Source organism: Parus major, chromosome 8, assembly GCF_001522545.3.
Source record: "Parus major isolate Abel chromosome 8, Parus_major1.1, whole genome shotgun sequence".
Classification (NCBI taxonomy): Eukaryota; Metazoa; Chordata; class Aves; order Passeriformes; family Paridae; genus Parus; species Parus major.
Genome location: NC_031777.1, coordinates 10056125 through 10069048, shown reverse-complemented (window position 1 = coordinate 10069048; position 12924 = coordinate 10056125). Strand labels below are relative to the sequence as shown.

Here is a 12924-nt window from a genome sequence, read left to right as displayed (position 1 = left end):
TAATATATATAAATTTTACTGCTGATTTGGAAGGCTTCTTGGTTTTCAATTTGTCAGAGAATGTTCTGAGGAAATATCGCTATGTGATTGTCCTATTTAGTCTGCTCTTTCTTAGGCAGTTGCTGTCAGGCACAGGACAGCAGGTGCAGGGATCCAGGATAAATAAAAGGTGAAGAACAAGCTGTTCTTGTGATGTGGAGAGATTTCTGTGAGAGATGAATCTTTATTGCATTTAGGAAGCTGCAGTAGTTACTTAATTTATTAAGTTCATTTGCAAATAATGGGGACATTCCAAACATTAAACTAAATAAAGCAAAATCAGGGATAATAAGCAGAGGCAAATGAAGTTATAAGGATATACAGTAAGAGGCTAAGGAGGAAAAGAGTTGAATGATATTGTTTGCTGTGAAGGGTGGAAAAGACCCTAAAAAAAGCTGTTGACTCAGGCTAGTGAGTAAGTGGCACATGGCAGTGAGTTTAGCTGTCACTGCTTGTGTGAACAATCTGTATTATTTCTGTATCCACCACTGATGAAATTGCTCAGGTTTGCCTGAAAATGACTGTCCTTTTTAAGGCATGTACTGCCATTTCTTATTTTTCATCAGTCCTTATGTACTTTGCCTTCAGTGAATAGCATTCCTGATAAAACAAGGCTGTTTACTGTTTGCCTTTAATCACTTCAATTAAATGGATGTTAGAAGGAAAATAATAGATGACTTTTCTTGGCTCACTGAATTTCTATAGTATTTTAAAATTTTCCAAGCTACTTACTATCAGCTAAAATGTCAAAGCCAGATATATCTGAGAAGTTAAGGACATCACATTGAAGGAACCAATTTAATTGTTCCTAGCACATAAACAACAAACTGTGTAACTCAGACATTGCAACAGACAAGGATGTTTCTTAAACAATGTAGGGCACTATGACTTGGTATGTTAACATGATGTTTGCTTCTAGATGTGTCAGGTACAGAGGCTGTTTTCTCTTGGTGTGATTAAGCAGCTGCTATTGAAGTATGGGAAGAAATGATATGTAGTAATGACAGGTTTATTCTCACACTTGGGGAATTGAGGAGAAAATACAAGTCTGAAAGTTAATTTTGTGTGTTTAAGCCAACTTTTGTTCAGCTGTCTTAAGTGAATACTTAGAGAAGGTATCTGTACACAGTAATAGGGATCAGCAAACCTCCTAAAGATCTTCAGTAGAGTTAATAATTTGTTTTACAGTTCTAAGACTGAGTGTAAACACAGAATACCTATATGCTCTAGTTTGGTTTAGTACTAATAGGTACAGAACAGCTGACGAAGTTAATTAGCTGACTTTTTCATGTTTGTGTTCATGATTTTATTTTTGCAGAGATACTAACACTTGAACATGCTACTAACAGCATGAACCACCAGAACAATGTATCATTTGAACTAGATAATTAAAATGGTTTTCTTTTAACTTTAGCTAGATCTTCTGAAACTGTTTGTACCATTCGCTCTGTAGCTTTCTTCAAACTGTTTGCTGTCTCTATGGCATGATCCAGAGTAGAAGTTAAAACCTGTTGGAAATAACGTACTCTTGTTAATAGTGAAGGCAGATGTATAAACAGGTACTGGGAAAAAGGTGATGTTTAAGGTTTTGTCTATGATTTTTGCTCTGAATATGTGTTGAGAAGTAAAAATTGAGTGATGTGATAGACCTCTCTAGGATTCAAGTTGGAAGTATCTGTTAATTATTTCTGTCTTTGACTGTGTATTCATTTGAACTGAGGGACATTTACACATTTCTAATGTATCCACTTCACTGATGCATGGTGCATGTTTTTGGTCCTGAGAAGGCTTTCTTGAGGTTTTGATAGTGGTTTGTCTAGCTAGGCTTTGTTTCAGTATATGAAACATAATTCTAGAGATAAGATCCCATGCTATTTTTTGGTCTTTTTCACCATTTATACAGGCACTAAGTTGCACAACAAGCCTGTACATACCTGTATGAAGTAGTATACTAACATATAAGCCAAAATGCTTTGGGTTTGAACTCCCTAGTCTTACCCTCAAATGCACTCACTACACATGCTTAGATTGTAGTAATCAGTTTGCTAAGAATGGGATGTTCTGCACTGCCATGATGTAGGGAGATAATCCTTTCAAGAAAGTTGTGTGGTTTTTAATTTTCACTCAAAAGTCTTACATTTACATAGGAATCATTGGTGTTTCTGATGTTGATTGCAGATTTTCTTTGGGCAGATTTCTTACTGGGTAGGTATTGATGTGAAAGGATAATTTTATCATATGTGCTTGAACAGCAGGTTTTGGCAGCCTCAAAGGATTTCCTAAAGATAAGATACATAGAATAAAATACAATTTAAGTAAGAAAAAGAACTTCTAAACTATGAATTACATACATGCACCATGATAGCACTCAGTTGCAAGTTAATTTTACTGTGAGTAGAATTTTCCATTGAATTGTAGAGCACAGTCCATCCTTATTTGTTTTCTATCTGCATTGCAGTAAGACAGAAGATGCTCTAGGATGCAGAGTAAGGAAATTTCTCAGAATAGCAGCACTCTGCTGCTGCTGTAACTTTCTCTGACAGTGTTCTATACCACTGATTCTCAAGTGCAGCTGGTGTACTTCCAGGCAATTACTACTATTGAGCAAAGCTGTCAGAAATACTGTGAGAAAACTTGTTTGCATTTTAGTACCAGTTAGGAATCCATTTTATTTCTGTCCCATAGTGTAATTTAATGTTAACAACAATTAAAAGTAGGACTGTTACTTATAGAGAAATACTTGGCAGCAAACAGAGCTGCATCCTTATAATATAGGCTTGCTTTTGAATCTTTGAATGGGAACATCATCTTAAAATAAATTTTTCTTTTCATTATTAAATGTGTAAGCTAAAGAAGTTATATTTTTGCTCTTCATTAAATTAGGTGTGAAGAACTAATCTAAGAATTGTTTACACATGTTTTTACAGTAAATATTTTAATTTCAGTCAAGAGTAAAATTCTAATATACAACATGCACTGTGAAAGAGAACATTCTTCCTGGTTATGATACCTGGTGTGTTTCTTCCATGCTGAATCTTCAACAGTGGTGTTTTCTGTTGTACTATATAGTTGTTACTACAGCTTACCTTTCACAAAGTCTGGTTACAGCTTCACCTGGCTGCTTGGTTTTTTGAGTCTTCTGGGTGGAGATTCTCTTTTGTGAATAAGCTGGAGTTGTTGAGGTCATGTTTAAAACAAAAAAAAAAAAGGCAATTTTCTGTGTATTTTAACTTTTTTTTTCTCTTTAGCATAAATTAAAGATCAAGTAACTATCACTGCTGAATAAAACTTGAATATGTTTAAAGTTTTTTGTAAATGAGGACAGATTAACCTTTTTGTGCTTGCTCTTGAGTTTAGTTGGCAAATGGAATGGAGATTTATATTCAGTTTCATACAGTGAAAGACTGCAGTGGGGAAGTGTACAATAGTGTCATAATCCTAATAATTACATAAACACTAGTTCGATTTGTAGTTTCACAGGATTGCTAGAGACAAATAACTAATTTATACTTTCTTCTTGATGAAATGTTGTATTTTTCTTTAAGAATTTTGTTCTTATGCTAGAGAGTCTAAGTGACTTTAAAAGGTACATGTTCAGATGATCAACATTTAATTTTTTTTAATTAGGCTCTCCTTGACTTTGCTGCATGTCACATGATATGAGTGTAGAGCTGGAATTTTCTTTAGCACTTGTTCATACTATATTAGGTAATGGCTGGCACTATAAAAGCTGGCACAGTAATGCCTAATTTTCATATCTTTTCATGTGGCTCTGCAAAATGAGATATTCCTGCTGTAAATGAAATATGAAAGGGATTCCTCTCATAAAGAACCAGGGAAAGTTAAATCTGTAGTGCATGGAGATTAAACTTGACCAGGTGTGTAGAAGTTGGATTTACAGTGCTAATGACTGCTTTTACTAAATTAAATGTGGTCTGGTATGTGCAATGTCGCTTTCTGCCCCTTAAAAGTTAGCCTGTGTTTGTTAATTACACATCATACTTACAGGATGAACCAGAGCTGCTTTTTCTACATAAGGTACAAGACTGAACAGACTCTTTGTAATTCCTGAGTTTTACTTGATCTCTGCTTCCCCTGGGGCATTTGCATCTAAGTCCTGGAAACAAAGATGTGTGGTTTAAAAAAAAAAAATTACAAGCAGTGTTTCCTTGTAGATGTTCATATTTTTGCAATCACTGTACCTTTTCTCTCTCCACATAATCTTGTATTTAATGATTTGTAGCTTAGAGTGTCACAGTTCACAAGGTTCTGTCTTTGTGAATCATTATAAGAATCACAGGCTGAGAAGTCTTCTGAATCGCTGCCTAAAATTCAAGAAATAAGTTAGGAGGGTCAGAAATATGAGAAGCTCTGGCTGATGTACTCAGGTAATTATTTGGCTTTCAGCACTGTAATTTCAGAGCCTTTTGCTGCCATTAATGCTACTGCAACTTGAGGAAGTACTCTTCATCCCCAGGAGAGTGGGGATTGAACTCAAGATTAGCTTTCAGCCCTGTCTGCAAGCTTTGGATGTAATTTCCTGGTGGTGCTTATTTTCAGCTCAATTTCAAGAATTGTTGTTTGGGGTTTTTTTGTTGTTTTTTTTTTTTTAATGAAGTTCTCCATCTCCCCATGTCCATGGTGTTACGGAAACAGTGCAGCATAATAGGAATGGGATGAGAATTTGAGCAGCTCTAATATGGCACTGCTTTAACTATTGCACCAACCAGTACAAACAGTAATCCCAGTGTATTATGTTAAATTAAAAGGATATCACAAAGAAGTTAAGGACAACTGGTAGACAAAAGGTAAGAAAACCTGTATATTCAGACTTAAAACTGAATGTAGGACAGCTCATGCTATTCTTATTTAGTTGCTGGTTACTAAAAGCTTCAGAATATTCTGCAGTGGAAAGGTAAAATTGCTTTTAAGCAGAATAATGAAGTTGAATCCAAAGAACTGAAAGTGAAAGCACTGATATGAAGTGTCTCAATTGTCAAGCTTAGAATAATCTTCTAGAACATGAAATAAATGCACATCAGAAGAAAAAGCAAAATAAAAGCATTGTGTGTATGTTGTGGTCATGCTCTTGAAAATGTTAGCAGTGGCAGTATTTGGAAACTTATCTAGAAAACTGAATTAGATTTATAGAGAAATTAAGGTTGGACAGGACTTCTGGAGGTCATTGATTCTGTCCCCTCTCAAAGCAGGCTCAACTTAAATGAAGTTGCTTACAACCCTGTCCAGTTGAGTTCTGAATATCTCAGAATGGAGATGCCACAGCCTCCCTAGAGTAAACTGTTTCAGTGTTTGACCAAGTTAAAAATCTTTGATTCATATCTAACGGAAAATTGCATTGCAACCTGTCTGTTACCTCTTGGTCTGTCACTGAAAGTTCCACAGTGAATTTGACCTGATGTTCTTTTTAATTTTCTTTTTATTCTTAATGTTTTGTGCTCTGCTGAGCAGTAATGTCTGTTAAAAGTACAATTTTCATGTTGAGACATAAAAGGAATGTATTTCTTCAGAGAATTCCCTAGCAGGTTTAGGCACAGTTCTGACCTTTGTGTGCCCTCATGACTTACTCAGGTTGGTATCTGATAAATCAGTTGGTTTTCTCTGTATGAAGAGTGGAGATGTTCCAGTTTTTCTTTCCGGGATGTCTGTATTTCTTTGAGCATGAAAACAGAATATTTTAATTGTATCTTAATATTTCTATGATGAAACTTATAAATGTCTTATACTAATGATTACTTCCTTCTTAATTGAGAAGATTTATTCACAGAAAGAACTTTACTTGTATCAGTTATCTGAAGAGGTGGTAAGCAGAAGCTTAAATTAATAATTAACCAGTTGAAAAATAATGAACCCTTTAGTTAAAGGACACATTCTGACAAAAGCACTCTGACTTCCCACAGCTGTTAAAAATGCTTAAAAGTAGATATCTTGATAATCCTGTATTGGAAAAGGAAAATAGTATGAAATCTTAGATACATCTGTTACAACTGATAGTGTTTTGATGCAACGTATGCTGAATACTATTTGGTTTCTTAGTAACTTTGAGCTATTATTAAGGCTTTAATGCCTTTAGATAATTGGAGGAATATTTGAGATGTACCTTCTGAAAGAAAAAGAACAAGGTTCTTTGTTAGAGTTATTTGATGTGTATTTTTATCTTTGGGTGTATAGGATCATTAAGTTTATTTGGAGAATTTTCTGCTCATTCATGTTCATAATGATCAGAAGATTGAACTAATAGTCTTTCAATGACAGAAAAGAAAGTGGAAGCTTAGGTGAGTTTTAGTAGACAACTATTAACACTTACCCTGTAGAATACTCTGACAGAATTAGGTTAATATGACTGTGTTGTATACTGCATGCATTCTTTTCCCAGAAGCTGTGTTTCTCTACTGGAATTTAGTTCAGTTCTCCTTTTTTTAACCATAGACTGATTAAGGAGAGACCATTTATTTTATTTTTCTAATCTCATTGAGATGTTTAACACCTATAAAATGATTCTCAGGGGGGTGGAGATGATGTTTTGAGTTTTCACAAGGTTTTGATCGTTAATTATGTAATGATCTGCACCCCTCTATTTTCTTGTTTAATTAAAAATACCAAGTATTAGCAAAATATCTTTTACTGGCACTGTACTCTGACTGTGTGACTTCACATCCTGGATTTGTGTGCCTGTCATGAATTTTATACAGAAGTATGATGTAACTCCTAGGTGAAAGTGATGGTGGTGTTTTGGCTTCAGGAAATACTTTTAGACTGAGAAAGGTAGGAAGACCAGGCTAGGAGGAATTCTTGGATATAGAATAGAATATAGTTATATAATACAGTAGAATTTTTACTCTGGAAATATTCATGTTGCTTTTCAGGGATTTCAGTCATCTGAATTTTCTTATTCAGCAATTATTTTTATGTATGTTTTTGTAAAAACTTCAACAGCTGTTTCCAAGTTTTCACTTACATGTGAAGACAAAGATTGCATTTTTTGCCTTCTAAAGAAAGTTGATTTGTTGGTGGGATTACATCAGTTGTCTGATTTCTTTCTCCATCATAGTTCTTGTGAAAAAATGGAGTTTCAGTACCTCTTCTTTGTGGAAAATCAGCAGTGCTTGAAACTGCTGAGCTCTGTACAAAGTAACAAAGCACAGACACAGGTGTTTGTGGGCCTTGCATTGCAAGAAATGACTCTTACCAAAAAGCATCTCCTTAGGTTCTCTTACCATTTTTCTCTGAAGCCCAGGTTACCTAAAACATTGATTTTGAAAGTATTTTTTGAGAATTACCTGTAGATTTGTAGAAGGCAGTAAAAAATTTTTTTTTTTGGAGGGGGGAGTGTGTATGTATATTTATGATCTGGGAGAAAATATTGCCATTCTTAGGAGTAAACTCAATTTTCTCTAGCACAATGCTGTTAGGTCTTCTAGTAATTCTGCAGCTTACGATCTTGGACAAAGTCATTTTTCCTCCCACAGAATGATAGTGATTAATTCCCCAAAACAACTTTGCAGAAGTTAAATGAGCTACTCATATTTTCTTACTGTGAAATAAATGCTTTTGAAACTGGAACTAAGGACATATAGTTGTGTTTTTCTACTTAGGTTTCTGTTAGTTAATTACATATTATGTAGTTAATATTTCATTAAAATATTTTCCTTTTAAGTAATGTGCTATCTAAAAGCATCATGATCTTACTGGAGCAGAACATACAATCACACAATTACACTTAAGTTCTCAAGACTTTTATCAATAAAACAGAATAACTGTCTTTAATAAAAGTCAGTTACCTCACAGAAAGACTGGGCAGATTGATAGGAAGTCAGTAATGATGAAAGGCCACCTTTGCTGCCATCGATTCGTTCTTGAATGTCTTCAAGCAGCGTGCCAAGTCTGAATATCTCTCCTTCCACCCTTCTAAATCCAATCACAACCCACAGTTACTTAAAACTCTCTAAACTAATCTCTTATTTCTTACCACGATAATCATAATGGACATTGCAGTACATTTCCCATAGGAAAAAACAAAATGTATGGAGTTGACAGAGTCCCTTTTAAGTATTTGAATTAATCAAATAGACATCCCAATTACAAGTAGGATATATAAAGCCCAAGGTGAATTTTGGCCAAACAACTTTTAGTTTACCACATTATGATAATATTTTCACATCAGGGAAACTCTAATGGATAAATGAAGTAAAAGCTGTAAGACAGTCACAGAAGGTATACTGATGTACTACTTAGCATTTCTTGTCTAACCTCTCAGGATCAAACTCTCCAAGGTTGATGGGCTTGTCCTTGTAGTTCTGCAGCTGTAAGTTGTGGTGCTCTTCTCTAGCTTTTAAATAATTTCTTTCCAAGGCATCAAGGTATCTTTTCAGTTGATTTAATGCCTTCATTAATAAGAAATAATTCAATACAAAATGTCATGGTAACTTAGCATAAGTAGCTATCACTGTGTCTTGCTATGTAAGCCAGATGTCATTTGCACTGCTGTTAAGAATTTTGGTAGTTCTCTGAATTGAAACAGTACTGCATATGGTATATTCACCTAATACTCTGTGCTGCTCTAATATGTCTGAATAAAATACTAAAAATTATTTCTGAACTGATGTCTTACATGTCAAAATTCCTAACTTACAATGGCAACTTCAGGCCTTGTATTAATAGTTTTAAGCTAGATTCCTTAAAAGATTTAAGAATTCACCCACCTGCTGAACACCTTTATTTTTGTTTCCCAATGTCATACCTTCAGTCTGAATTGAGAAGGGTAAACAACCATTTGAAGTAAACATCAAGCACCTTGCCAGAAAATTTTAAGTCTACAGCCATTTCAGATAGCTCAAAGTGCATAAATTAATTTACCAGATATTTGTCTTGCAAAAAGTGTGTTTCCTGGATCATATGCTTAGAGAAGTCTTCCACCTTCAAGACAAAATATTAGACTTGTATTATATTTAAACAAATTTGCCAAGTGAGTATGGGATTTGAGCATCAGTGCAAAGTATATATTGAAACAGAGCTCTTACTTTCTTAATGAGTTGCTCTGTCTGATCCTTTAGTATTTGAGACATCTTTTCTCCTAGTGTTAGTTCTGGCAGTGAATCAGAAGGATTTAGACACTGTGCTTCTACTGTCCCAGCTGCTGGTAGTGCTGTTCCAGGCTGTAGTCCTATGGAATACAAAGTAAATTGATCAATTGCAATTTTGGCCCAAAAGTGTAATCAAATTACATTAAATAGTAATTTGCATAGTTACTGTAATTTTATTTACTTGCTTTAAGCAAACCACGTGTAGGTTGCACAGGGACAGGAGCACGTAACATGATGACATCAGGTGGTGTCCTAGTGTGTCCTGAGGAAATAGCATTTGCGAAGTCTGGCTGAGGAAGTACCTGTTAAATTGAGAACCTTCATTATAGATAAAATGTACAGAACACTTAGGGACCTGGACAAAACACTTTAACTCAAAATACAAAATATTAACAAAATGTTTATTATAACAGTACCACTTAATTTTCTGAGTTGATGGATGTGTGAAGTGTTTCATTGTATAAATACTTCAAATACTTCTGCTCTGCTGTTAAAATACGGAGGATTTGTATAAATGGGAAATACAACATGAAGGTGACAAAACAGTTTTAGGGGATAATCATACTTCTAGAGGTAAAAAATAATGACTTGGAAAAAAAATGTATTTTGAGAGATTTACTTTAGGATTAAATCTCAGATGGTCAGCATGCTATGTCAGCATCTCATTTGCAGCCAGGAAGTAATATGGAACACTATTAAAACTTGTATCTCAAGCAATTTACTAAGATGTAAATCTAGGAATGGAATTAAGAATCTGTAAAGCTCAGTGAGTGAGCTCCATGTCAAGGCATGAAATTGAGAAGTGGTTGTCTAATTACTAACAAGCTTTAAAATAAATTCACTACAGTAAGAGAAATATATTGTTGTCAAAAAAATCCTTTAGAAAGATTTGACTTGACAATAAATATCAGTCTTGGTAGTTGAAGAGTGTTAGATGTGAAAAAAGACAAAGATATCTTAACATGGGCACAGTATGAAAATAGAACATTTTTCTTAAAAATGTATTTGAAGTATTTTTTGTGAATTTCAACATTTAAAGATAACACAAGCAATAACAATTTACAGTGGATTTCCTAATGATTTGATAGGATGCTTTATCATCACAAACAGTGCTCCAGTGTTAAATACTGGAGTATTAAATAATATTCAGCCATTAGATAATTGGTAATGACAATTCTGTATAAAGTCAGTTCCACAGAACTTTATTTGTTAAAGCAGTTTTTGAGTTAAGTGAGGTACTCACCTACAGGGTGCCTATAGAGCTATTCATGTTAGATTTTATGGGATACAGATTATCTTCTTACAATAAACCACTCTTACCCAGGATGAAGAATTTCTTCAAACATCCAAATTACCTGAAGCTGTTGCAGCAGTTCTGAAATACTCCTTTCTTCTTGACTGTCTACTTCAGCAGAATTGTAGTAATTCTTATTTTCCAAAATGCTGTTCACAGTTAATGATTTATTTAGCAAAATAGGAAAGCGTTTTACTCTCTCAGTTGAAGGAACTGAGGTAATATTGTCAAGTTTTTTCAGTACTGCAACTTCAGAGAAGTTAGGAAGGCAATAGTGAGCTTGCCCTTGGCCATATTTGAGCTCACAAGCTGAAACTGTTTTCTTAAATAGGGCTCTCTCATCTTTCATGTTTTGAAAGCTCTGTGTACTTCCAGTCCCATTAATCAGTTGTGAATATTCTTGTCGGCACCCACACTGACCAGAAGAAAAAACATGTTTCTTTGAAACAGATCTATTTTCATTTAACGGGTTTCCATTTTTGTCACGAGCCTTTACTTCCTCGTGGTTTTCTACTGGATGCTCCTCGGAGCTCATTGCCCATTGTTCATGCACTAGAGGGCCTTTGATGTGTTCTGAAGGCTCAGGTTTGCTCCCAGTGTCATCGATACTTTCAGTAAAGGACATCTCTGGTATTGTTTCACGTTCAATTAAGTGGCATGTGCTTAGTAATTCTCCCCTAGAAAAATGACGCAGGAGGACATTGGACATCTTGGAGGTGGTTATATGTTCTTTGCTATCTGGTTTACTGGAACTACCAACAGGTAATTCCTTCTTAAAGGAAGCTTCACTTCCAGGCATTTCAATTGGAGCTCCAGTTGTGCCTCTGTGATGACTGGAGAATTCTTCAGGCTGTAGAGGAGTTTCATAATTGGCTGCTGCTTTTATGTTTTTGTTATCTTCAGAACAGGCTAAGTTTAAAATACCAGAAATATATTTTGTACAACTACAGGCATTCAGATTATCTGAATTATTGTTATATTCACAGTTTATTCCTAGATCTCCATCATAAACTAAGTAATCTTCCTCTTCAGTTACATCTGTGCTGCAGCCTAATGCATCTGAAAATGAATTATTCATTTGGGCTTTCATCCAGTCTGACAGTTTGCACTTTTTTGTAGTCTCCATATCCAGTTTGTGTAGAATATCAATGCCATTGCTTTACCAGTTGTGGACAGAGCTTTTACCATTGCATGGATCAAAATCTGGAATGTATGATTAATATTTTTTAATACTCAAATATACATGACAATAATACCTAATTATCTATATAATCAATATTTAATTATCTCCCTATTGTAGCTTTTTTAGAACAATCGTACCGACATGGATGCTTCCTTCTTTGCACTAGTGTAAGTCTGCATTAACTGCTGGAGGAAATAAGACACAAATGACAAAAGTATCAAGAACAGCAGCTGCTGCTAGCTACCTGTCCTTGCTCGTTAGTCCTGCTGTGGTGGTTAAGACAAAAACACTTAGTAAGAGCCACAGGTGCTACTAGAGTTCAACCTCAGGCTGAAAACACCCAAACAAATCCCCCAGTCCCTTTCCCGCCCCCTCCCTCCCCCCCGTTAAAAATGACAATATAATATTGGCTTTCACATTTATGTATTAGCTCTTACATGTTATTATTGATCATGAGTATTTGGATATGGTACAATTTGTAACTCCTTTTAGGTGCTTATTAGTGTAACACAATCCATTAGTTTTGTACCGGATAGCTTATAGAAATAGTAATGTGATGAAGATATTACATCATAAGCCTTAGCAACACACGAAATGTTAAAATGCTCCTATGTACCTAAAAGGTAATTACGTTGTTTCCCTCACATCTGCTGCCCAGCCTCTCCTAGTGCTAACAGTGACACAAACCAGAGCACCGGAGAAGAATCGGAGAAGAGCTTGTTAACTCCTTATCAGGGAGTGTGAAACAACAGGATGGAAACACGAGAAGAAATAAAATATATTGACCTCACCCATAGGATCTCACGCACATAACTCGCAGTGTAAAACCAAACAAAAGAGTTCTTTAACTTCAAAAAGGTCACAGGAATGTTTGAATAATGTATGAACACAGGAATCTGCATGTACCTCAGTAATGTAACAGTATATAGATAACTGTCTTAATCTACAGGCGTGTTCTTTGGCCAATAGACAGAAACACGCCAGAATGCCCCTTTTTATTCCCTTATTAAACTTAAAAAAATTCTAGAGAGTCAACTTTGTTTTTCACATCCTTTTCTCTCACTACTCTAAACCGTTTCTTTAACCTATGCTCTAGAGAAAGATCACAAACTTCTTTCCCAATTGTCGTCCCCGTGCATCAGATAAAATGCAATTAATTACCAGCCTAGCATTATAAAATGCATTGTTTCACCTTCTGTGCAGTTGCTCGAGGCGGCAGAGGCGAACTTGCAGCCTCGCTTTCCTATGGGTACCAGTGCAGCAGCCCGGCCGTTCCATTCCCGTTCGGGTGGACAGCGTGCTTGCGC

The 12924-nt window shown here is 35.3% G+C and overlaps 1 protein-coding gene across 1 annotated transcript; it reads right to left on the bottom strand.

The window, feature by feature from the left end:
* Positions 1–1269: 1269 nt before the first annotated feature.
* AKNAD1 (AKNA domain containing 1) lies at positions 1270–12917 on the bottom strand. The gene is made up of 14 exons (XM_015635838.2): positions 12810–12917; positions 10496–11637; positions 9322–9442; positions 9078–9220; positions 8914–8973; positions 8308–8441; positions 7839–7965; positions 7016–7179; positions 5625–5710; positions 4242–4364; positions 4046–4156; positions 3126–3207; positions 2177–2318; positions 1270–1547 (listed from the first exon to the last, which is right to left on the bottom strand). The coding sequence occupies exons 2-14, from the start codon at positions 11558–11560 to the stop codon at positions 1428–1430; spliced, it is 2478 nt and encodes an 825-aa protein (XP_015491324.1). The 5' UTR covers positions 11561–11637; positions 12810–12917; the 3' UTR covers positions 1270–1427.
* Between the last annotated feature and the right edge of the window lie 7 nt (positions 12918–12924).